The following is a 27,473-nucleotide window of genomic DNA, read 5'->3' as shown; positions in this document are numbered from 1 at the left end:
AATTTGGTTCTATCTATCTGTCTGTAAATGGATTTCTGTACACATACATATTTAGAAAAAGGGTTGTTAGCTATTCAGATGTTTTGCTCTTTTATCTTGGCTTTTGTAGTTTAGTACAGGATTTTTCCCCACCTTAAGTTAAAAAAGTCATTTTTGTTGCCATTTTAGATAGTTTAATCTAGAGTTTTATTTTTTATTTTATTGTATTTATTTTTCTTCACTTGTTTTGTGTGTGTAATAGATCAGGGCTTTTCAACCTTTTCACAGATGGTACCACTTTTAGGACAGGACAATATTCGAGTACACATTGCTCGTGAAGCCGCTCGCTCTTTCACTCTGACACGTTGCTCACAAAGCCCCCTCGTTCACTCTTTCACTCACACATTGCTCACAAAGCCTCGCTCGCTCTTTCACTCACTCACATTGCTCGCAAAGCCTCTTGCTCGCTCTTTCACTTTCACTCACTCACACATTGCTCACAAAAGCCCCTCGCTCACTTTCACTCTCACACGTTCGCAAAGCCTCTTGCTCACTCTTGCTTTCACTCACTCACACATTGCTCGTGAAGCTGCTCGCTCTTTCACTGACACGTTGCTCACAAAACCCCCTCGTTCACTCTTTCACTCACTCACATTGCTCACAAAGCCTCGTTCGCTCTTTCACTTTCACTCACTCACATTGCTCTCAAAGCCTCTTGCTCGCTCTTTCACTCACACATTGCTCACAAAAGCCCCTCGCTCACTTTCACTCTCACACGTTGCTCGCAAAGCCTCTTGCTCACTCTCTCGCTTTCACTCACTCACGCATTGCTCGTGAAGCCTCTCGCTCGCTCTTTCACTCTGACACGTTAAAGGGTCACTGAGTGAATGGTCATTGCCAGGGGTTATAATTCATTACAAAGTATGACTTTATCAAAATTCCCTGATTCTCATACCCCTATTTACCACTGTTCTTTTTTTGGGCTGTGTGTGTGTGTGTGGCGCTATACTTACAAAGTACTGAAATGCATCTACTCATTAAGCTGATTAACTCCATTTGGGCCAGAGGCATTCTGGCCCATATGGAAAAGATGGTGTTGGATAGTGACATTTTGTAGGACGCTGAGCTTGTTGATCAGAAGGTCGGCAGTTTGGCGGGTCAAATCCCGAGTGCCGCGTAACAGTGAGCACCTGTTACTCGTCCCAGCTTCTGCCAACCTAGCAGTTCGAAAGCACGTAAAAATGCAAGTAGAAAAATAGGGACCACTACGGTGGGAAGATAACAGCGTTCCGTGTGCCTTTGGCGTCTAGTCATGCCAGCCACATGACCACGGAGACGTCCTCAGACAAGTGCTGGCTCTTCAGCTTTGAAACGGAGATGAGCACCGGCCCCTAGAGTTGGAAACGACTAGCACACATGTGCGGGGGAACCTTTATCTTATGCCAGCTTTAGTTTTTAATGAAGATGTTTTCCAAAATATAAAGTCACCTATTTAGGTATATTAATAATCATAAGCATCATGTTGGGGACATGAAGTTAGGTAGTCCCTGGGTGGCAGACCTTAATATTCACTTAATATCCAGACCTTAAATATTCACTGATTTGTCCTGTACAGTTTTTCACAGTAAGTTCTCCACTTCCAAATATGGAACTATTAACTCCCTTCACAATCCCCTCTAGTCTACAGATCATCCTTGAGTTACACCAGCAATTGGGACTGGAATTTCTGCTGTTAAACAATATAGTCATAAAGCACATGTCATCTCATTGCTTAGCAACAAAAATCCTGACAGCCTCATTGTTAATTGAATCCCAATGGTCATTAGCTGAGGTCCCACTCCCATCCAAGCCACTCCCACCTTGATCCCTTCCAGCCCGTTACTCTTGGCAAGTAAGGTGTCCCCAACCCCCGGGCTGTGGCCTATTTGGAACCAGGCCGTGCGAGAGCCAGGCTGGCACACATGCACATGTGCAGCTCCATTTGTGCAAGCAGCTGGCTGGTGTGCATGTGCACTGGCCTGCCACTTGCAAGAGAGGAGGTGTGCGTGCATGAGTGCCAGCCCATCGCTTGCATGGCCCAGTTCTCCTCTCCCCCCCGCCCCAAGCCGGATCACCAAGCTGCAAAAATTGGGGATTGTTAAAGTAAGGGATTGCCTACCCATACCTGCCTAACATCTCTCTCTCTCTCTCTGCCCTTTGGGCTGCCTTGCACTCTGCAGCCTCTATTGGCCATGCTAGACTGTGCTTGCTTTCCAAATTGCATGCAACCTTCTTGCAAGGCTTTGGAAGGCAGGCATATGCAAGAAGGCCTCAGTTGAAAGAATGACTTGGCAAAAAGAAGACGATGAAGATCAGCAGGGGGCAGCAAGGCCAGCAGGATCAGTGGGCACAGGATGACAAGGCCTGCAGGGCACAGCACAGGTTGACCAAAAGGGAAAAAATGAGGAGATATATTTAAGTGCAGGCAAGCTGCCAAGCACTTGCATTTTACTCACATGACAGCAGGGGCACTGCAATAGCTACAACTTTGGGGACTGGGCATAACTACTATTTATTCATCATCGTAATCAACTTAAAGGGTCACTGAGTGAATGGTCATCATTCAAGGACTCTGTATTCTGATGCAGATTGTCAATTAAAAGGAGAGTTAAGAGAGCACAAAACTAGTATGTGCTACCTGCTTGTAAAATGTCCATAGGTCGTTCTCAATTTACAACCACAACTGAGCCTAAAATCTGTTCTAAGTGAGACAATTGTTAAGTGAGTTTTGTCCCACCTTCCTTGCCACAACTGTTACATGAAGGCAGGCATATATAAGAAGGCACTGGTTCAGTTAGTAACATGGTTGTTAAGTGAATCTGGCTTCCCCACTTTGTCAGATGGTTGCAGAAGGTGATCACATGACCGAGGGACACTGATCACGTGACTATGGGGATGCTGCAATGGTTGTAAGTGTGAAAAACGGTCATAAGCCACTTTTTTCAGTGCTGTTGTAACTTTAAACAGTCACTAAACAAACCTGCAAGCCGAGGACTACCTGTACTTCTTGGGACCATGGATCAGACAGATGACATAACAGCTACCAAGACAGAGAAGCTTTCTGCCCTCATCAGTACAGGTTGTCTTCCTTTAGTGGCTAGAATTAAGACTTGGTTGTTAAGTGAAGCAGTTGCTAAGTAAAACTGCAACTGAGTTTATTATCTTACTTCAGCTTTTCTGACCAAAAAATGTGAGGACTGGTCAGAAAGTTACTTTTTCATTATTGTGATAACTGCAAACAGTCGCTAATTGAGTCCCTAAACAAGGATTATCTGTTCAAGCAGTTATTATATAATATTATTATGAATTTTGAAGCTAAAAAAATTATAGACTTCTGTGGTATTGTTTGCTTCTACTTTTGCAGCAGATGAGACCCATTTTAAACTCTTGACAAATCCCTCTTTAAAAATAATTTATAGACAGTAATTACATTATCTATAGTGTCAGCTTCTTTGCCTATTTATTGTTGCACTGCAGTAATTGAGATTCTCTTTTCCCAGAGCAGTTGTGCACCAATAATCTGCTCCAGTGCAATCAGTTGTATGGGAGCAAGCTTTTAGACATTGGGTTAACTATGTCTTCATTTTTCTATGTTCCCCACGTTTTGGTGTTTAATATATTTCAAGGAAATTATAATATCCTCCAAAAATATAAAGAAGTTTCAGCTTTCCATTCCTGCTCAAATTTATACTATTGAATAAAAAAACAATCATGCACATATCATGAAATCAGTTCATCAAATATATTAAGATTCAAATAAATAAAATAGGTACACATGAAGTGGTGTACATCTTAGAGAACTGTGCTGAAGGATCAAAGAGCATCAATCACACATTAATAAACAGGTATTTTAAGAAAGAAATTATTTCAATCAATCCTGTGCCAGACAAATGTCATGACCTCAGGTCTTAACTTTCCAGAGGCTGTGGTCCACAATATGGTGCAAGAATCATCCTTCCAAGATACACTGTAAAATGTGTGTATGCTAAAGGGTCTGCTTTGAATCTGCATTCACCTGAGTATCAACTCTGCTATTTCTGATGAAGCTCAAAAATTGCCATGGAGATGGGTCAGTTTCTGGTTAAGGTATGACATGGGACTTTGACAGAATGGAAGCTATTTGGTCTTGCCGATAGTCACGTTTTTCTGAATTAAATATGGAAGGATCCATTTGGGTGTAAAACAATCCTCCCAAAACTCATAGTCTGGATCACATTCACTTGCTTTTTCTCCTTCTTAAGAACATTAGAAACCTAACCAATCAAACTAATATTTATTATTTTATTGCAACATTTTTGAAGATTCAAACTTCAAATACTGAACTGTGGGGTTTTAACTGCTCTAAGAATTTTGCTCTTTCCTTTTAAGAGACACTGGACCTTGCAAGCCATCCTAAAACTTTAAGCTGTTCTTCAAGTAACATGTAACATGTTATTCACAAACTGTATTTTTATCTTCTTTCTTCTCATTACTTCATCCTTCTATTCTAAACTCTTCACCTCTCCCATCTGACAACCTTCTCCCTTCCCCAAACAAGGAAAAAGCCAAGTTTCAATCTCATAGAAGCAAGAAAATACAAGGGCACCAATTCACCTTTCACATATCCACCAAGTGCCATAGTACAAACAGAATACAGATCCAAGGAAACACTGTACAGAGGATGAAGTACCACAATTATCCCATCCCAGAAAAGCTATCACTTAGCCTATCTCCCACTAGACCCCACATTCTTCCTTAGTCCACCAGCTGCCCTCTAGTGCGTGATGCATCTTCATGGGGATGGAGTTCATTCTCAAAATGTTTATCCGTGCAGATATGCTTCAAGCCAGGCATCTCCAGAGACCTTAAGAGATCTGTAAGACAGTGTACAGTTCTTTCATTATACAGAGGGGAGACAGAGTATGTATCACAATCTTTCAACATCTTTGTTACCCCCTTACATTACAGTGATCTGTATACATGGAGAGTCTTTTCCCACTGCAATTGGGTGAGGGAAAATTTCCACTCGTGTCACAATGATTGCTTCCCAAATGTGAAGGAACAGGCATTCTGACCATCACTTCTCAAGGACAATTCTAGTTTTGCCCTGACCACTAAGATAATGTGAGAATATATGTTGTTTTTCATTCCCATCAGAAGCATAGCTGGAGGATGCAAAGGACCAGATCTCAGATTCTGGAATTTCTTGTTCTGGTAAATCATGTTTCAAATCATGGTCTAAAGATGATTTGTTTCAGTAAGACTTCAAGATCATAGAGCCATTACTTTCTGATTGATTTATCGTGCTACTGCAGTTCTTATTATCAGGTATCTACTGCCTAGCAAAAGTCCACATTTCAAGGAGTTGCCTTTATTATGCACCTCACAATGAAACCTGGGCTAGGTGTACTTGATCTGTCCCCACTATATAGACCATGTCCTGGAGACATCAATTTAACTTTGATTAGTTGTCGCTTTAGCTTCTTCAGCCGATTAACTGTTTACCCAAGCCAATTACTCTTTTTTGTGGTCATAAAATTCTTGCCATATTTACCGCAGAATGTCTCCAAAGGCTGTAAGGAGGGACTTGGTCTGATAGGAAATACCATACTTGGCACAGAGGGATTTCACAAGAGGAGCCACTTTACTATAGTTGTGGCGAGGCATTGTGGGGAAAAGGCTGTAGAAAAACAAAAAAGTTTATTTTTTTAAAAAAATGAAGTTGATTAAAAGATTTATAGACAAAATAACTAAACACAAACTAATAAAGAAAAAAAGAAAGAAAACAAAGAAGAGCTCCCAATTTCACATTGATCTCTGACTCTTACTCTATGCTACAAAAGTCATTTTTATTATCCATTTTTTTCTAATCATCAAAACCAGAAATCATAATGCATTTCTCCCACTTTATGCGAAAGATCTATAAGAGGTTTCCAGTCAGCCATTAATGTAGATGCTGGGTTTTTGTTTTTTTTCTAATCGATGAAGTTAATTTAGCCTATCTCCACAGGTTTCATCATCTTCACCAGCCATTCCTTCACAGTGGGTAGTGACTAGCCTTTCTATTTGGGGGTATATAATAATCTCATTGCAGTTGTCAAATATCTAACAAAATGCACTAAAACCTCTCTAGGGACATTCCTCCATATACTACATCTGTAATTTATTCTATAAATTTTATTTACTTCTGCCTCCCTGTCTTCCTCTTCCAGATCCAAAAAAAATTGTCAAAACTTTAATAAGTTACTCTGTAGTATTTTCACTGGAATGTCTGGACAGCTCTAAATCTCAAACAGAATTCTTTCTCGACTTCCGGTGGCTCCGCGGCGCCGGAGACAGCCTTCCCGGGCTGCCCGCGGCTCAGCTGTGTGATTTTCGCCCGAAACAGCGCCGATCAGCTGTTCGGGCGAATTTGAAGCCCCCTCCTCGGGAGAAGAGGAGGGGGAGAGGCCCCAGGTAGGGGTCGAGTTCTCCGGGGCCGCCTGAGCTTGTAGCTTGGGCGGCCGAAGGATTGAACTCCCCCGTAGCCTGGGTCGCTCCCAGCTGGCCTGCGCCTCTGCTCCTGACTTTATGGAGCGGAGCCAGGCGTCTGCGACCACCCCTGCCTGAAGGAAGGACTATGGAGCAATAAGAGCAGGCAGAGCGGTACAAGAGGAAAAGGTGAAGAGGATTATTTTATTTTACTCTCGAGCTTAATGGTTTTTTTAAACTTAAAGTGAAAGTGCGTCACAATTGAAAGTAAAAGATGGCGGCTAAACCTCCCCCTAAAACTCTTCGGAGTGCTGGAACTTCTCCGGTGCAACAATCTTCATTACAGGCGTTGTATCCTCCTGATGTATTGACACTGAAGGACTTACGAGATGCTTTGGAAAAACATGCCCAGGTAATTTTGGAAGCAATGGGTGATAAATTTGCACAGATGGAGGAGAAATTGAAGAAGTTGGAGGAGAGAATGGAGGAGAGAATGGAACAGAAGTTCAGTGTGATGAAGGTAGACATTTTGTCTTCAGTGTATAAAGTGGCTGAATGTGTGGAAGTTTTGGAGGAAAAAGTGGAAGATTTGACTCAAAAGAATGCTATATTAGAAGCAAAAGTATTGGAGAATGACGATTTAAGAGACAAATTGGATAGAGAATCGAGTCTTGCTCAATATTTCCAGATGCAGTTTGCCATTAGAATCAGAGGTTTAAAGGAGAATATTAAGGAAGATCTAAAGCAGCTGGTTTCTGAGGCTCTCGAAGTGGTATTGAAACAGCCAGCATCTGAAATAAAAGGAGGCATGGATAAAGTGTTTCGTGTGAACTCATGGATTGCTAGACAGAGAAAGTTGCCTAGAGATGTGGTGGTTTATTTTGCAAAAAGGGAAATTAGAGATGAAGTTATACGAGCTGCCTATGATACTAAAGTCGTGATTGCTGGTCAAGAAGTTCTGGTTCTAAAAGAAATTCCTCCAAAGATTTTAAGGAGAAGGAAGGATTTTACATTTCTTGTGCAAGAGCTCAAGCAACGAGATATAAGGTTCAGATGGGAGATCCCAGCTGGGTTGATGGTGATGCATGAAGGTAAAAGGTACCGTCTGGTTACTGCGATGCAAGCACGTGATTTTTATAATAATATTTTAAAAGCAACCCCATTAACACTTCTGGAAGCTGCAAAGGGATCTGGAGAAGGAGAACATCAAGAGGCTGAAGATGGGCAGACAGAGGAGAATGGGGCTGGAGGAGATCAAGATATAACACTTTTGGATGATCCCAGAGAACAGAGGGTGACGCGTGCTGCTTTAAATCGATCAAAAAAGATAAAAGAATAAGATCAGCAGAAGTCTATGGAACTTTCACAACGTACTTACAGCCAAGTAGTGGGAGGTGGGAAAAGATTTGGGTGAGGAATGCAAAATTTACACAAGTTTGAAATCTAAGAGAGAATTTTTACAAAATGTTTTATAGATGGTATTTAGATTTTAAAAAGTTAAGTATGTATTTGAATTATTAGCCTAAAAGTTGGAGAAAGATTACTTGCAAGAACGTTATATTATGGAAGGGAGAAAATGGCTTGAGTTTATCCAGAATAAGTATAGGGTTAAGAAGTTTCATATTTGAATAAGTCTTCTTTCTTTGTTTCTTTTTCTATATTATTATTATTATTATTTTTATATATATTTAATACTACTAAGGTTTGTTTTATCCTATATAAGCTAGAGAGATATTCAATATTATTAAGGTTTGTTTTATCCTATATAAGCTAGAGAGTGATGGATTTTAGAGTTTATAATTGTTAGTATATGATTGTTTATGATTGCTTTTTATATATATACCTTGTATTTAGCTCTGGGAAGTCGGGGGGGGAGGGGGGATTCTTAAAGGAAAATTGTATTTTAAAACTTTTCAATAAAAAAAAATAAAAAATGAAAAAAAAAAGAATTCTTTCTCTCTCAATTCCATTAAACAAATTATCCATTTTTTTTGCGTTGAATTTTTGTCTAAAATTTCCACTCAGTGATTAATTTGTTTTACATCTCTCTATATATTTTAACACCAACTTTCATCTCCTAACTTTAGAAATATTTCATCTATTTTTTTTTCAAAAGCATCCATTTTATTTCCCATCTGATAAAATGTATTCTCTGATTGTTGAAAAAAAATTATGAAGTATATTTTCTGTAGTTGCTGGCTGTTCTGGCGCACCCCTTCTGCCCTTTGTTGCCATTTTTCTAGTAGCCATTTTTTCAGAAAATGTCCCAAGCATATAAAATAAAGAGACAAACCACTTTGTCTTTTCCCCCTTTATTTTTCCTTCCTTTACTTCTTTCAGCCATTTTCATTTCAATCACAACAAACATCATATTGGCAACTAAATCTCCTAGTCTGTCTTTACCTTATATTTTTTTCTGTAGAATCCCCCAATTCTATGCATTCTTTAGAGAGCAAACATTCATGTGCTGAGCTATTCTCCTTAACTTAGTGAAGAATGTATTAAAGCACTTTCACCAAAAATAATTTTTTTAAAAGACTGTGTTTTTGTCCATTTAAAAACTTTCCTACATCTTTGCTTAATTAAGCTTTTTGCAAATAGTTCTTGAACATTTAAATAAAAATCTGTCTTGGTTTTTTTAATAATCTCAAATGGAGGTTAAACACACTGCAAGGAGTTTTATCTTTGCCAGAGACATTTATAATTAATTATAAAGTAATGTCACCTTAAGGATTTTACTTACTGGTGTTCAATCTGGAAATTCAGATGACCAGTGAACCAGTCATTGAAAAATGACTGTTCCACATTGCACGTTGCGTTGAGCTGTGGGAAAACAAAGAAATAATATTTTTTCCTTGTTTCACAAACTTATACAATATTTCCATTCTGAAACCACACTAATTTTTATTCCAATGGAACATCTGAGCAAAATAACTACCTGGAGATCTGGATCTGTTTTATCTCTCACTAGCATTATTTGGTTCCACAGAAGCTAGGTCTGTATTTTTTTTTGCTATTATTTGCATTTATTATTTGCTATTATATGCATTTATTACTTAAAAATGTTTTATTCCCCCAGCTTACCAGATTCTAGGAAGCTCACAATTCTAAAACATTCAAACATATCCCAATATAAGCATAATATTTTAAGACCCTAGCAAATTAGTGTCTATTAAAGAAGAACCTCACCCACTCCCCTAAACCTGATAAAAAAGAACTGCTTTCACAGCTCTTCTGAATGATAAAAAGATCAGAGCTAACATTAGTTCAGAGAAAGGATGTTCTAGAGCACAGGTAGGCAAACCTCAGCTCTTTTATGACTCATGGACTTCAACTCCCAGGAATTTGGGAGTTGAAGTCCATGAGTCATAAAAGAGCCGAAGTTGCCTACCCCTGTTCTAGAGTGAAAGGGTTGTTCCTGAAGCAGCCACCCTCTACCTCCCCAATCTTTGGGTTATGTCTGTATAGGTACCTGCTGCTTCCTCTTCTGGTTAGACTATGCAGAGTGGACACACGCCATGTGGAACTTATCTGATTTTAAGCAATACCTCCACTCCCGTGTTTAAGCCATACTATTGTATTTGCCCAAGAGAAAACATGCTTTGGCAATCTCTATCCCTCCCTCCCTCTTCCTTATATGAAAATCGAATTCACCTTAAGGCAAGAACAACTCACCCCAGTTTTAATGTATACAAAATCTGACCGGGTTTTGCCGCCAACAGTGCAATCTGATGATAATAGAGGACTGAATCAGCCCAGTAGGTACGGTACTGGTTACTACAGGATAGTAATGCTCCTTCTCTTCCAAGATTTTAGGGGCCTTTGCCTAGAGCTACTCTTTTCTGAAAGAGTCAGTGAGTCTGGATTGTTCAAACCTGGTTCTCTCACTGGACCTACCTCCTAGCATCTAGAGAGCAGTTGCTAATTGCGTGTTCAAAACAAAATCCCGTATTGCAAAGCAGAAACCTGCCTGTCTCGCTATACTATAGAGTTCTCTAGAACCACCAACCTCTAGATAAAAAGTCAGAATAGAGAAGTCAGCAAGTAAAGGCTCTGGATGGGGAGCAACCAGCTTCAACTCAACTCTGGCAAGACAGAGTGGCTCTGGGTTTTTAGCAATCCCCCTGGACTGAGTGGGTGCACAATTTGGGGGACCTCTTAAGATTTACAGCTCTTGCTCAAGGAGCAAGTGGCAGCCATGGTTTTGGGGGCCCTTGCACAGATTGGTTTGGTGTGCCAGTTGTACCCTTTCCTTGACTGGGATGCCTTGCTCACTTCCTGCTTAGATTACGACAATGCATTTCTATAAGAAGTTCCCTATGAAGGCCACCTGGAAGATACAGCTGGTTCAGAATGCACTGGCATTTGCAGTGATAGCTGCCCCTTGGTTTACCCATGTAATGTCTCTTGTTAAGCAAGCTTCATTGCCTCCTGGTTTCCTTCTGGGTGCAATTCAAGGTGCTGGTTATCTTTAAAACCCTATATGGCACAGGGCTAGGTTATCTGCAGGATCAGCCCCTCCCTAACGATATCTACCCATCCTGCCAGATTAGTCAGGTTGGGCAGGCTCCTAGTTCCTTCCCTTAAATGTTGCCATCTTATGGGATCTAGGAAGCACGCCTTTTCCATGGTAGCTCCTTCCATATGGAACATCCTTCCCCTTGAAGTTTAGCAGACTTCTACCCTCCTAGCTTTCTGAAAAGCACTTCAGACTCAGCTTTTCCCCAAGAATGGGGAGGGGGCGAGGTGGATGAGATTTAATGATGGACTGCAGGTGCCAGGTTTTTAATATTTATGGTTTAAGTAGATGTATGTATTATGTATTTTTTATTATGGACGTAATTTTAATTATTGGCTGCGACCAACATAGAGGTAAGATGGGTGGCTGTATAAATGTTATAGAGGGGTGTGTGTGTGTGTGTGTGTGTGTGTGTGTGTGTGTGTGTGAGAGAGAGAGAGAGAGAGAGAGAGAGAGAGAGAGAGAGAGAGAGAGAGAGAGAGAGAGAGAGAAAGAGTCCTGAACTCTTTCCTCTTGCAATTGACAGGAACTGCATTGCTTTAATATCCAAGGTGATTACAAGCATTACAAGTTAATAAAAATCATTTGGTGGGCATGAAGAATAGCAATATATGAGCTTCTTGTGTTATTACATTCTTTATTCAAAAATGGAATTATTCACTACAGCCTCTTTATTCTTTCCAAATGTTTTCTCTAGTTTTAAAGACAAAAAGAGGCTAGGAAAAAAAGTAGGAAAAGAAAAACTTTTCATCCCTGAATTTTTCCATTTTTCCCCTGATATTTTCCAGCTTTTTCCAAGCCTTTCCATCTTTAATCCCAACTCTCCAGGAGATACCTATATTAGAATGATAAAAATTTGCCTAAATTGGATCACTTTTTAAAAAACTACTTCATGGTACACAGGATTTCAATCTTTCACAGTTAGTTTGTATTTTCCTTGTGTTTTCTGTGGTTGTGTTGTTTTGTACCTGTTGGTGGTTAATTTTAAATTACATTTCTCCCAGATGTTTCTTTTAGATGGAGAGACTGCAGAAATACATTTGGAAGGAATGAATTAATTGCATGAATTGAAAGACTGCCATATTGGGAAAATATAAGATTCAAACCTTTCTCCTACCTCCAATTTGGCATCAGTTTCCCAAATTTTTCTGTGATCAGTCTCAAAAATCAATGCTTTGAACAAGAGGAAATAGACTTACCTGGGTAGATACCCAGTCCATGTTTGTGTCATAGTCAATATTCATTGGAATGTGATTCATTTGTGAAACCCAGATAAACCAAGCTGCTTCCAGAAATCTGCAAAGTCCAATATAGTGTCAAATTATTTTTTTTGCTAAGCACCCTTTCACAGAAGTACTTGAACAATAAAGATGGAATGAAACAGTTTGTTATAATGAATACAACATACATTGTATGTTTGACTTTCCAAAAGTTTTCAGTAAAGCTACTGAGCAATGTGCCACTTTGGAGTAAGGTGATCATCTGTCACCAGGGAATCAGATGTCATCCATACATTGATAGTACTCCGCTAAATATATAAATCCTTGACTGGCTGAATGATGTTGTCAAGATGTTTTCCCAGTGCCTACAGGCTGTGGAAGTTTCAGGGCGGGGGGGGGGGGGAGGCGCAGACTTAACCTCAGTCCTGACAAGACCAAATGGTTGTGGGTACATGGACTTTCTAATTCTGGGGATTTTCTGCCTGAGGTTCTGAATGGAGCTGAACCTCTCCAGATGTAACTAGTGCAGAATTTGGTGGGTATCCTGTACGCTCAGCTCCTGCTCAAAGAACAAGCTGTTAGTTGTACTTTGTTGTTAGACTAGGAAAGCTTTTACACAGGTTTATCTTGTATACCAGGAAGGCCTTCTCAGTTATTTATGCCATAGCTGTCCTTGAAAACCACTTGGAAGTTTCCAAAGGTACAGAATGTGGTCATATGGCACTTCTGGTTCACGGATGGTATTTTGTCAGTAGTTGATAATTATTTAATAAAAAAATTAAAGTTGGTGTTACCTGCTCAGCCAGTAGAATGCCATAAAAGTTTTAAATTCCATAATGGGTAAGTAGATAAGGATGACTCTTATCTGGTAAGTGATAATCAAGGCTAGATCCTATTTCAGAAGAAACAGAAAAAAGATAGTATTTTCTATAAGTAATCCTATGCTACAATACTTTGTGTAAAATAAGCTCCCACTAGCAGTATAGGCTTTTGGAGAATGGGGAGTAGGCAATAGTCCACACACGAACTATTTCACTCCAAGCATAGATGTAAATACAGCTGACTGGGGCAGAGTTGGCCAGTGGGACATACCATGCTAGATCAGCTGCCTATCAGCCAAGGGAGAAAAATATGCTGGAAGTGGGAGGGCAGGCAGAACAATGGGATAAACAACACCAGCCCCCCTCCCCCCAAACGCTTGTCCTATCCAGATTTTGTTTCATCTGAGACTGGGAGTAACTAAAGTATTCTAGGTTTCACTTCTGTCAAACTGGAGCTGATCCAAAGTAACTGAACAGAATTTCCAAAACATGATGACATGTAGAAGGTCTGAAACAAAACATTTTTTCCTCATTTCCTAGGTAGGCATACTTACCACCCATTGTTTGCGTTTGATGGTAGAGTGGTATATGGAGATTTGGAAGAAGGGAACTATTAAAAGCGGTGCCACTACTGTTAAACAAGGAAAAAAAAACACTTTAAAAACACACATACTCATCACCCTTCTGCCTTATTTCTTCTGACCAACTTATAATTACTATATTGCATCCTATGTTGTTGTTGTTAGCTGCGAAGTCGTGTCCGACCCATCGCAACCCTATGGACAACATTCCTCCAGGCCTTCCTGTCCTCTACCATCTTCTGGAGTCCATTTAAGCTCACGCTTAATTGCATCCTATACTTTCTCCTTATTTGGCTTATACTTCTGTTCGTATGTCAGAACTGTTATTTTCATAGTTCAATGTAATGAATTCAAAAACTAATGTTTCAGCAGGCAATAAAGTACTTATTATTGTATCTTTTCCTGTTGTGATAATTCAGCATCTTTAATTTCTCATATCAAATCAATCTTTATAAATCAGCTTCTGACCAACTTATAATTACTATATTGCATCCTATGTTGTTGTTGTTAGCTGCGAAGTCGTGTCCGACCCATCGCAACCCTATGGACAACATTCCTCCAGGCCTTCCTGTCCTTCCTGTCCTCTACCATCTTCTGGAGTCCATTTAAGCTCACGCTTAATTGCATCCTATACTTTCTCCTTATTTGGCTTATACTTCTGTTCGTATGTCAGAACTGTTATTTTCATAGTTCAATGTAATGAATTCAAAAACTAATGTTTCAGCAGGCAATAAAGTACTTATTATTGTATCTTTTCCTGTTGTGATAATTCAGCATCTTTAATTTCTCATATCAAATCAATCTTTATAAATCAGCTTCTGACCAACTTATAATTACTATATTGCATCCTATGTTGTTGTTGTTAGCTGCGAAGTCGTGTCCGACCCATCGCGACCCTATGGACAACATTCCTCCAGGCCTTCCTGTCCTTCCTGTCCTCTACCATCTTCTGGAGTCCATTTAAGCTCACGCTTAATTGCATCCTATACTTTCTCCTTATTTGGCTTATACTTCTGTTCGTATGTCAGAACTGTTATTTTCATAGTTCAATGTAATGAATTCAAAAACTAATGTTTCAGCAGGCAATAAAGTACTTATTATTGTATCTTTTCCTGTTGTGATAATTCAGCATCTTTAATTTCTCATATCAAATCAATCTTTATAAATCAGCTTCTGACCAACTTATAATTACTATATTGCATCCTATGTTGTTGTTGTTAGCTGCGAAGTCGTGTCCGACCCATCGCAACCCTATGGACAACATTCCTCCAGGCCTTCCTGTCCTTCCTGTCCTCTACCATCTTCTGGAGTCCATTTAAGCTCACGCTTAATTGCATCCTATACTTTCTCCTTATTTGGCTTATACTTCTGTTCGTATGTCAGAACTGTTATTTTCATAGTTCAATGTAATGAATTCAAAAACTAATGTTTCAGCAGGCAATAAAGTACTTATTATTGTATCTTTTCCTGTTGTGATAATTCAGCATCTTTAATTTCTCATATCAAATCAATCTTTATAAATCAGCATATAATTTGTCACCTTCTTACTCTCCATTTCTGATGTTATCTTTTGTCTTTATTCCCAAATTCTTATGACACGACACGATCAATTCTCATTTTCATCTTGGATCCCAACATATAAGTCTTCTCTGGTTATCTTATAGCTTTTAATTTGCAAATTCACTATTTTAGATGCTGTAACCTATAGCTCTGTTCTACAAATCAGGACAGGCAGTGCAGTTACTGTAAATAATGGATATATGGTATTTTTCTGTGACAGAGGTACTTACTGAAGAAGTACTTGTGTTGGTAATTGTAAGGCATGAACTTCTTTTTCTGCAATCCAAGCTATGAAGAAAGGAACATTAGCAGTTCATTCAAGCAACAGAGATTTATTTCCTCATGCTCCTTTCATAATTTATGTGTGACCCAAGGACTGTGGTCAGCTGTCTAATGTGAGCAGGGCCAAAATGTTCAGATGTTGCGTGTTTGGAGGGGTAAAACGGTTGCCTTAAATTTTGCAGAGGTTTATTGCACTCTTTTAAGACAACCTTTTTCTACGTAATAAAGCTAAAATATTATTTTTGCTCCTAAAAATCTTCATAAGTCCACAATATCGTGTTTTGTCTCTTGGAATGATACAACAGAGCCATCTGCTATGACTCCTGAAGCCTTCAGGCCAGGCAGGAAGATAAAATTTTTTACTGTTTGTATCTATCGGTGCATGAGTCCTACGGGAATATAAGTCAAAATAATATAAGTCAAAATAATAATAATAATAATAATAATAATAATAATAATAATAATAATAATAATAATAATTTAATACAGAGGATGAAAATATAAATATCTTAATTAAGACTGAGGTAATACATAGATATTATTGTTACTATATCTCCTGTTCAAGACCGCTTAGATGTTTTTTTAAGACCTGCCTTTGTGATCTTTAAGCACAATTTGCAGACTGGTTTGTTATTTTGTATTGTTTTTGAATAACAGAATAAAAGAGTTGGAAAGGACCTTGGAGGTCTTCTAGTCCAGTCTCTTCTTAAAAACGTCTAGTGTTGGAGGACTGACAACTTCTGGAGGCAAGTTGTTCCACTGACTAATTGTTCTGTCAGGAAATTTCTTAGTTCTAGCTTGGTTCTCTCCTTAATTACTTTCCATCCATCCTTTAGGTGCTTTTTTATTTATTTATTTATTTTATTGGATTTATATACCGCCCTTCTCTCGAAGGACTTGGGGCGGTGTACAGGGCAGTTAAAACACAATATACAAAGTTAAAATTAAATTAAATTAAATTAAATTAGCCCCCACAAGTAAATCACATTCTAAAAATTTAAAATTCCAATCCCTCAGTCCAGGCCGGCAAGCTCAAATAACCAAGTTTTCAGGTAGCGGCGAAAGGAGCGAAGGTCGGGAGCCGTCCGGAGCTCAACAGGGAGCTGGTTCCAGAGGGCAGGCGCGCCCACAGAGCATGCTCTCCCCCTGCGGGCCGCCAGTCGGCATTCCCTGGCCGACGGCACCCTGAGGAGGCCCTCTCTGTGGGAGTGCACAGGATGATGGGAAGTTAACGCCGGCAGAAGGTGCTCCCGTAAATAATCAGGACCCATGCCATTTAGGGCTTTATAGGTCATCACCAGCACCTTGAATCTCACCCGGAGGGCAACTGGAAGCCAATGCAGCTCGCGGAGCAGAGGTGTTACATGGGAGTATCGGGAGACCCCCATCACCACTCGCGCGGCCGCATTCTGCACCAGTTGCTTTGGAGAATAGATTGGCCCCTCTCTTCTATGTATTGGGCGCTCCGGAGCTGTGGAATCAGTTACCGGTAGAGCTCCGGATGGCGCCTGATCTTCGCTCCTTTCGTCGCGATCTCAAGACGTTTTTGTTTGTACAAGCCGGCCTAGCCTGATGGGGATTGGTGGGGTTTTTTATTTTTTGCATTCTTAATTTTATCTTTGGGGTTTTATAATTGTATATCAATTGTTTTAAACTTGGGCAATCATTTAATTTCTTTTTAATGTTTGTATTTTGTATTCTACTTTTGCCCTGTGAACCGCCCTGAGTCCTCAGGGAGAAGGGCGGTATAGAAATATTATTAAATTAAATTAAATTAAATTGGTTGGTCGCACAGCCAGCCAGGTGTTTAGATTGGATTTGGCATTTTTGTCTACCTACGGAGTCCTTTCCTAGGACCTGGGATAGGCAGATGTAAACATTTGATGGTACCACAAAATAATTAAAACAACCCCCCCAAAATATTTAAACAATATTAAGGCCTGATAAAACCTGCTCCAACAACAACGCAGCCAGGAGAAAAAGCCAAATTATCACTGCTTTCCCCAAAACTATCTGCATCTCCCAAGAAAGGCTGTTTCATGAGGCGGGCTCCATGACAGAGAAGGTACCCTTCTGAGACCCTTATAGATGGCAGTTTTACCCAAGGGACTCAAAATACGCCCATCCTGACATAGTAATAGGGTGGTCAGAAACTGCCAGGGATAAGGAAGAATGGGTAACTTAAATCCTACTAAGACTGAATGGCTGTGGGTGTTTGCACTGCCAAGATCTGGAAATAATATTCCACCTTTTATCTTATTTGGGGTATCATTTCACCCTTCAAGGTTAGTATGCAATCTGGAGGTCTACCTGGACTTCGAGCTCCTGACTGAACAGCAGGTGCCAGCTGTGACTAGGAAGGTCTTTGGAAAACTACATTTGAGGCACCAATTGTGCCCTTTCCTAAATCGGGGGGGGAGGGGGAAGAACCTTCAGACAGTCACTCATGCCCTAAGCATCTCATAGCCTAACTACTCCAAAGCTATCTACATGGTGCTGCCCTTGAAGAATAGAGAAGATACTACCGCCCTGAGTCCTTCGAGAGAAGGTAAAGGTAAAGGTTCCCCCGCACATGCATGCTAGTCGTTTCCGACTCTAGGGGCCGGTGCTGATCTCCGTTTCAAAGCTGAAGAGCCAGCGCTTGTCCGAGGACATCTCCGTGGTCATGTGGCCGGCATGACTAGACGCCAAAGGCGCACAGAACGCTGTTACCTTCCCACCGTAGTGGTCCCTACAGTATTTTTCTACTTGCATTTTTACGTGCTTTCGAACTGCTAGGTTGGCAGAAGCTGGGACGAGTAACAGGCGCTCACTCTGCTACGCGGCACTCGGGATTCGACCTGCCAAACTGCCGATCTTCTGATCGACAAGCTCAGCGTCCTAACCCACTGAGCCACCACGTCCCTCGAGAGAAGGGCGGTATACAAATTAAATTAAATAAATAAATACTTTAAGGCTGCACAGCTGGCAATTTTAACTGATCCAGAATGTGGCAGCATAAGCAGTAATGGGCTTGCCTTGGTATGCCCATGTAACACCTCTGCCTTGTAAGCTGCACTGCTTGCTAGTTTGCTTCTGAGCGTGATTCAAAGTGCTGGTTGTTACCTATAAAGCCCTACATAGCATAAGGCCTGGCTACCTGAGGGACCATCTGTCTCCTATAAGATCTGTCAATTGGGCATGTTCCAGGTTCCTTCAAATAAACAATGCCACTTTTCAGAACTCTGGAAGTCTGTCTTCTCTGTAGCAGAGGCTGCCTTCTGGAACGAGGCTTCCCCTCAAGATATGGATGGCCCCTACTCTGCTGTTGTTAAGAAGGGTTACTGGTGATCCCAGGCCTTCGGTAAGGGAGACCTCTCACTTCATTGCACTTGACATTTTTATCTTTATTTTATTGTTTTATTTATTTTATTGTAATTTGTTTCATTATTGTGAGCTGCCCAGGGTCCTTGAGAATTAGGTGGCATAAACGTTTAATACATCATGATCACGATCATCATGAAGAGACAAAAAAAAAAGACAGACTTGTAACTAAAAGTTGCAGCCTTACGCACGCTTCACGTAATATCTCAAACTCCATCTTTGTGACCAATCCTTGCATTTACAACTTTTGCAGGTCTATAAAGCAAAGGAAAACTGAAGCAAAATCATAAGCACAGCTTCAGTTTTATTTAGTGACCACTCTGTTTAACAAGCAGGTTGCTGGCTCCAATAGTGAGATCCTAAGGTCCGTTGTGGTTGCTAAATGAGGACTACCCGTAACAATAAATAAAAAGATCCAGTAAAAGTAAATCAAACACATTAGGTTTAAAAGAAAAAGTAAAAACAAGAAAATGGTTTAGCAAATACAAAACACAGATAATGAAGATTTGTTGCCTTCAGTGTCTTCTAGCTCTTCGACAGTTGGTTTTCAAAAATGTGCACTCCATAAATGTACCTCTCTAGCTAGTTTCTTCCCTAGGGCAAACGCAATGGGATGCATGTTGAGATCAGGGTCTTTACGAAAGCAGTTCGGTTTGGCATGATGCTGGAAATGCAAAGTATTCCACCAATTGGCTGGAAATCCCTAGAAGAAAGGAGATAGAAGAACAAAGCAGACTTTAACCTTGTATGACAACAAACAGGAAAGCTTCCCTAAAAGCAAGGACGCTTACTTTCAGTAGACTTAAGACGATCCTATGGGCAAGATGGTTCAACTTGGACGTTTTAAAGACTGAAAGATGACCCAAATCATGTTGGAGCCAGGACATTTGGACCTGGAAAAAGAAAACTTTTTTAAAAAATGAAGTTAATTTCATATACTGTACAATTCAGAACTAAATCAATACATTAAACACATTTAAAGCACAAAGGGAGGCTCAGCTAATCTCAATGTACACATAGTTGTACTTTGACAATAAAGGTTCATTTCATTTCATTTCAGGGAGCTATTCATGTTAAATAAAATAAGATTCTGTAAACCTGCAACTTTTAATCTGTTGAAGAGAGATTTGGAACGTAATCGGTCCCTGTCTAGGAATTGCATTTGGTTCATGGACTGTCTATTTAATGGCCAGGGTTGCTGTGACTAAGGGATGCAGTCACATGACATTGCACTTTACAACCGTATCACTTTAGGAATGGAAATTCCGGTCCCAATTAGCGAAGTTAATCAACTTGTAATTTGTGACTTCAAAACAATAACCGGGTGCCAACTATACTGCCGTTAAATTGCAAAGCTGTGTAGAAATATCCCAAATGCTAAGATTTTATGTTATGTGACATAAAGAATAATGCTGTTGCAGTACAGAAAACCCCCTCCCAAATCTAGTGTTATTTTAGTTATTTATCTTGTGTCTCACTTTAGTGAAATGTGTGAAATACTTTAAATCCTTTAAGACATATATAGAAAAAGATACCAATTCTTATTACGGTATATGACAAGGTCCATACCATACCTGAGCAGTAGTAAAAAATGCAACACCTGTGAAGAATGGTATTGAAGATGTGCCAAAATACCAGACTGTCAACCAAGCACCGATATCAAGCAATATAACATGAAGAAAAATCAGAGTGAAAAACACGGGATTTGGTGTCAGAAGTCCTATTTTTTCAATAGTGGACCGCAATTCCCTGAATTCCTTGGTAAGCAATTGCTGTGGGAAAACCCAACAAGTAGTCATTCCAGTTGAAAAATTACTTAACCCCACAATCATACATTACATGGCTACAAATAATGATATGAAATGTCAGCTACAAAATGTGATTCCCCAGGCTTTTAATTTGTATTGTTTTAGATTTTGACAACCACCTTGATGCTGCCTACTTTGTATGGTGTCTTTATTTGCATTGTATTATATTATACTGCATTGTATATAATGACTACTCCCAGAATTCGGAGCCACAACCCAAGAAATACTGGATAGTACCTGGTTGCAGAAGGCCAAGACAAATAATTTGACTGCACAGTCTTACTCGGTTCTGATTCCTCTTAATCTTTAAAAACAGGTCATCACATAGAAAATTCTCAATGACAGAGTTTATTTATATAGCCACCCATCTCACACAAGTGACTTTGGAGGGCTTACAGGATTAAAAACAAACAACATCCCCAAACATAACTCTTTCTCCTGCTCAAGGATGAATGGTTAACTGTTAACCATCAATAGCAGCTCAGCTCATCTTCCACCTGATCTAAATACCTTTGGAAACAGCCAGGTTTTCAGTATGTTGTAAAGGCTAACAGGTCATCCAAATGTGGGGGGAGGGGCATAGTGTTCCACAGGACAGGTACTGTCACTGAGAAGGCATAAGTCCAACAAGATGACATTGCTTAATAGAAGAGCGCCCAGAGCAGGGGTCGGCAACCTAAAAAAGAAAAAGAGCCACTGGGAACCGGTTCCATCACAAATTAAAAAAACAGGGAGCCGCGTGCGTGTGTCCATGCACGCGCATGCGCAAAAAGGTTTTTTGCGCATGCGCGGACGCACGCGGCTGCCATTTTTTTAAAAAATGAGATGGAACCGGTTCCCGGTTGCCCGATGGCGACGGCCCGTCTGCAAAGCTGCCGCTTTCGGCAGCTTTGCAGACGGGCCGTGGCAGCTTCCTCAAAGAGCGGCGCCCCTGCCCATTCCGAGAGGTGCGCGCGCACCTCTCCGAACGACCGGAGTTGCGCGCGCACCTCCCCAAACCTTTGGGGAGGTGCGCGCGTACCTCCGTGCGAAGGGGCAGTGGCGCCGCTCTTTGAGGAAGCTGCCGAAAGCGGCAGCTTCCTGAAAGAGCGGCACCGCTGCCCATTCGCGCGGAGGTACGCGCGCACCTCCCCAAAGGTTTGGGGAGGTGCGCGCGCACCTCCGGTCGTTCGGAGAGGTGCGCGCGCACCTCTCGGAATGGGCAGGGGCGCCGCTCTTTGCGGAAGCTGCCGCGGCCCGTCTGCTAAGCTGCCGCTTTCGGCAGCTTCACAGACGGGCCGCGGCGGGCTTCCTGAAAGAGCGGCACCGCTGCCCGTTCGCGCGGAGGTACGCGCGCACCTCCCCAAAGGTTTGGGGAGGTGCGCGCGCACCTCCGCCCATTCGGGGAGGTGCGCGTGCACCTCTCCAAATGGGCGGTGCCACTCTCCATTTGGAGAGGTGCGCGCGCACCACTGCCCGTTGGAAGAGGTGCGCGCGCACCGGGCGGCTGGGAGCCGCAAGAGACGGCTCAAAGAGCCGCATGCGGCTCCGGAGCCGCAGGTTGCCGACCTGTGGCCCAGAGCATGCCCTTTTTACTATATCTCGGGAAGAAACAATAGGAAAAAGGATACTGCTTTATGCAATGGAGAGCTTTAAAGATGATGACCAATATCTTGAACTGTATTTGAAAGCTTAAGGGGGACTAGTGTAGTTCTCAGAGAAGCTGTGTTTCATAGATATAACACTAAAGAAAGGAGAAAACCTGCCCATTTTGGATTAGCTACAGTGTCCAGATACACTTCAAAGACAGCCTGATGTACAATCAGGCAAAGAAAAAAGGGTGAGGTATATTAGCTTTATCATATTTTGTTTCATGTGGACAGGATTGATGGTCTCCCATCCACTAATCCTTGTTTTATCAGTACTACATAGAAGTAGTCCTCAAGTTACGACCATTCATTCAAGGATATTCAAAGTTACAAAGGCGCTGAATGAAGAGGCATATGACTAGTTTTAAAAGTTCTAGCCATGACAACGCACTTGGAAATCAGTTTGCATTTATGACCAGTTGCAATGTTCTGCAGTCATATGATCACTGTTTGTGACCTTCCCTACCGGCTTCCCATAAGCAAAGTCAATGGGGAAGCAGGCAGATTGGCAAGTCTCGTCTAATCACTGCTTTTCTTTGCTTTCACTTACCACACCCACTTCTTGCCCTTCACTTGCATGCCTCACACAAATGCACTCAGAATTCTGATTTTAATCTTCTCTGCACTGTAAAGTATTTTTTTAAAGTATAGAAATGTATCTGTACTCCTCATTCTGATGTCTTACACTCACATTTTTGCTGGGCTCAGAACTTGGTTGATCATGTGCCAGTTCCCCTATCAGCAATGAATTCAAATACTTGCTTGGTTGAGCCTTATTCAGGTGAAATGCTGTGAATGCATCCTGTGAGAGAAAAGTTACAATATTAAGCAGAATGAGAAACACCGATTTAAACGAAAATGTAAAAAGTAGTCACAAAGAGGTTAAATTTAAAATAGTGGTATACATTTTTCAATCAGTGTCCACTGATTGCATCCAGAGTTTGAGCGGTAAGCTAGGAGTCATTATTCAAAAATTAGTACACAAAGTTTTGGTTTCATTCATATTTAATTTGAATTAAAATGATATAATCACTGGTATTTAATAATTTTTAATTAATTTTGGCTAAAATTTTCAGAGATCTTTAGAGACTGTATTCAAGGCTTTGGTGGACACATGGATCTCAATTTGAGCACCTCATTCTAAAATATGTCCTGTAGCGAAAGCATACATAAATTCACGGTTAAGAAATCCTAGCTGTTATGGTCATACATGTTTGAAAAAGGATTTGGAAGAACTCATTTAGCTTGCCACCATTCATTTAAGCCAGTTTGTTTTTTCCACTCACAAAAGTACTAGTAGCTGTTTAAAGAGTCATGTTGATTTAATAAATCACCTCTTTAAAGCAGCCACAACTTTTTTTAGCTTACACAGAAATCTGAAAATAATAAATATCTTTTAATGAATGATAGAAAATGCTCTGCAACCACATCTTTGTTACTGTTGGCTCCATTACTTGGTATGTGTGTGTATAAGTATGTATGTATGTGTGTCTGTACACACACAAGCTTAATCATTACTAGTGACTTGAGTATCTAATTTGCTAATTTTAAGAAGTTCAGCCAAATTCTTCTATTAGTCAAATACTTTCCTATAATCATATGTGATTATGTATCACTTGGATTCAAAAGCAAATTGCTCTATCTCCATTCCTAAACAGCCAATAAGAAAGCTTTTAAAAAACTAAAGAATATTCTCAGTGTAACTTCTACTCTTTCAACATAGGCAAACATCAGCACTGTCATCTGAACATCTTGCTGATAAAGTATTTTCTATTAGAAGTAAATCACATGGCACTTTACAAAGTTTCTTAATATAGCCCATACTTTTACCTCATGTGTTATGTATTAGGAAATTAAAATATGTACTCTGTAAATTTTAATCAAGCAGTCAAAAATACTTTATCAGTAAAATCTTCAAATATGATCAAACCAGTCTTGGCATTACAAATACTGGGCATCATTCTGGAGCTAAATAATTTAAAAATATTCCCTACAAACACCACACCTAAGACATCAGCTTATCCAAGACCATTTGCAAAATAGAAGTGATAATGGCACATCTTACATTGTGATCATAAACATTTTTATTAAACCTTACTCCTAGATTTCAATGAATTTTATATTCATCATAAGTGCTGTGAAGCTAGACTTAACTTTCTAAAACAGCAATGCTATTTAAACAGTGCAAACAGACTATACATTAAAACAAAAATTATAAAATAGTATTTTAATGAAGAGAGCTGACTCAAATAACTTGTCAAACTTGTCAAACACCAGTTAGTAATTTGATTTGATTTGATTAAATTTATATGCCGCCCTTCTTCCTGAGAACTCAGGGTGGCTCACAACCATAAAAATTAAAAAACATAAAGTAATTTTTTAAAAAAAGAATTAAACAATAGATGCAATAATTACGAGACAATTTAACCCAGTAAAAGCCTAATTAAAAATCGTAGTCAGTCCAGGCCCGCTTGTTGGAACAACCAGGTCTTCAGGGAGAAGGACCGAAGGTCAGGGGCTGTCCGCAGTTCCAGAGGCAACTCATTCAAGAGGGTCAGTGCACCCACAGAGAAGGCTCTCCCCCTGGGGGTCGCCAGCCAGCATTGCCTGGCCGACGGCACCCTGAGGAGGCTGACTCTGTGGGAGTGAACCGGGCGATGGGAGGTTGACAATGGCAGCAGGTGGTCTCTCAAGTACCCCGGGCCTAAGCCATGTAGTGCTTTAAAGGTTATCACCAGCACCTTGAATCGCACCCAGAGGGTAACCGGAAGCCAATGCAGCTCACACAGGAGTGGTGTAACATGGGAGTATCGAGATACTCCCATAAGCACCCGTGCAGCTGCAGTGGTGGAGCAGTGGGCTAATGTCTCCTTAAGTAACACCAGCTGCCTGCAATTAGTGCAGGTTCGCATCCCACCAGGCTCAAGGTTGACTCAGCCTTCCATCCTTCCGAGGTAGGTAAAATGAGGACCCAGATTGTTGGGGGCAATTAAGCTGACTTTGTAATAATGCCGCTTGGGGGTGTGTGTGAAAGCCCTAATAAGCAGGCATATACATAGAATGAAGGCTACTGCTAAGCTTGTAAGCCGCCCTGAGTCTTCGGAGAAGGGCGGGATATAAATGGAATGGAAGGGTGGGATATAAATGGAATTAAAATAAAATAAAATAAAAAATAAAAGGGAGCGAGTCACCCTAAACAGGGCGGCCAGGCGATTATCTGCGGACGCGATGAGGGCGGCGAAGTAATTAGCCCTCGCCGTCCTCATCGCAGCAAGATAAGACCTTATAAAGGTTCTTAACTGCAATCAGTCAGATTCGGAACGGCTGGACCTCCAACCGCTCTCTAGACCCCGTCTCTGACGTTTCATCTCCCGGAGCTCCACAGAGAACCATGGAGCCCAATGGGATCTGCGCCGGGTCAGAGGTCGCAAGGGTACAACACGGTTGAGTGCCTCAGTGGCCGCCCTTTCCCAGGCATCCACCAAGGCATCAGCTGGGCTGTGAGTGAGGGCGATAGGTATAGACCCAAGGATGATCTCACCCAGCGGCTTCATATAGATGTTAAACAGGAGGGGGGAGAGAACTGACCCCTGAGGCACCCCACAAGTGAGGGGCCTCAGGGTAGATCTCTGTCCCCCTGCCAATACAAACTGCGAACAGCCAGATGCCTCCCACTCCCAACCCCTTGAGCCGTCGCAGCAGGATACCATGGTCGATGGTATCAAAAGTAATTAGTTTATATGAAACAAATTTTGCCAAGATGACACTAATCCTGGCTGGGAGACCATTTAAATAAACCTTTAAAAAGATTATACTGAGAAGGGAGAGATAGTATAGAAACCACTCAAATTTGCAACAAGGGAGGAAGCTGGTATGAAAAATCCTGGTTATGAAAGCAAAACCATCTGTATTTCCAAGGAATATTTCTGGGCACTATTCCTCAGTGAGGAACCATTCCTAAAGGGAGCAACCTTATGAATCCTTGAATTTCCCAGTGAGCTCTGTTTTAAGGAGGATAGGGAGATAATCAAAATTTCTCTTTCAAGTTTAAGTTTAATTTAGAAATTTAAAGAAATCTGTAAATTTCTTTGGAAGACAGGCTCAAGGTCCAAAAAGATTGTATCGAGATCCCACAAAGTGATAATACTGCTTTATTAGTAAGACCACACTTGGAATACAGCATCCAGTTCTGATCACCACCATACAGAAAAAATGCTGAGGCTTTAAAAAGTGCAGGGAAGAGCAACGAAGATAAGTAGGGGGCTGGAGGATAAAGCATAGGATGAACAGTTGCAGGAATTAATCTAACAAAGAGAAGGATGAGGGTTGACACAATAGCAGTCTTCCAATATTTGAGAGGCTGTCAGAAAGTGTGTGGGGGGGAAACAACCTATTCTCCCAAGCACGTGAAGGCAGAAGCAGCAGCAATAGATGGAAAGTAATCAAGGAGAGAACCAGCCTAGACAAGAAGTAATAAACGGAAACTTATGAGAGATCTAACCGAGAATCAATGAGAAATTTCCTGACAGTGAGAAGCAACGGAACAGCTTGCCTTCAGAAGTTGTGGATGCTCCATCACCGGAGGTTTCTGAGACTGGCCAGCCATTTGTCCAGAATGGCTTTCTTGTTCGGGCAGGGGTTGGACTACAAGACCTCCAAGGTCTTTTCCAACTCTGTTATTCTGTATTCTTTCGGGATAGGTGACGCTTTTGGCAATTCAGATCTCCCCCTGCTCAACTAGCACTCTGAGACGTAGCTGTACTCACCGTGGCATCCTGCCCAGCGTAGTGGGAAATCACCCTGGAGCCCCCCGGGTGCCGATTGTAGAAGCTGCTGATATCGTAGACCTTCCTGTCAATCACAAGCCACTTCTCCTTAAGATGAGGCTGAATCCGTCCCGTGCGCAGACCGATTTCTTCCCACGTGAAAAAACGGCGGGAACAGATTTCGCTCCCGTTCGCCTTTTTCTCTCCCCCTCCAACCTCCACCCCGGTATCCTGCAGCGGAGGAGCCATTTATCCCAGAGGGTTAAATTCCGTGCTTCTCCAACGGGGACCTCCTAGACGAAACCACAATTCCCAGACAAGGCAGCTCGAGCAGCTCAGCAACAGAAAGACAGAGCGCGCTCAATCAAGCCCCCCCCCCCTCGTTCTGGAACTCTCTCTTCGCCACTTGATTGGTCCGTCAAGCTGCGAGAATACACCGTTGGCTCTCCGGCGCCAC

At 41.2% G+C, this 27,473-nt stretch overlaps 1 protein-coding gene across 1 annotated transcript; it reads right to left on the bottom strand.

Annotated features, from left to right (window-relative positions):
- Window positions 1-4,819: 4,819 nt before the first annotated feature.
- LOC310631685 (acyl-CoA (8-3)-desaturase-like) lies at window positions 4,820-27,265 on the bottom strand (the record flags this gene model as incomplete). Its single annotated transcript, XM_083348341.1, has 12 exons — window positions 4,820-4,871; window positions 5,552-5,677; window positions 9,212-9,291; window positions 12,187-12,283; window positions 13,002-13,099; window positions 13,583-13,659; window positions 15,400-15,457; window positions 19,389-19,517; window positions 19,606-19,707; window positions 20,389-20,586; window positions 22,942-23,052; window positions 27,017-27,265. 12 exons carry the CDS (start codon window positions 27,263-27,265, stop codon window positions 4,820-4,822), a joined length of 1,377 nt encoding a protein of 458 aa, XP_083204467.1.
- Window positions 27,266-27,473: the final 208 nt, after the last annotated feature.

The sequence above is a fragment of the Vipera ursinii genome (genome assembly GCF_947247035.1).
Source record: "Vipera ursinii genome assembly, chromosome: 1".
Taxonomy (NCBI): domain Eukaryota; kingdom Metazoa; phylum Chordata; class Lepidosauria; order Squamata; family Viperidae; genus Vipera; species Vipera ursinii.
Note: the sequence above shows the minus strand (reverse complement) of the source record. Positions and strands in the feature narration are given on the sequence as shown.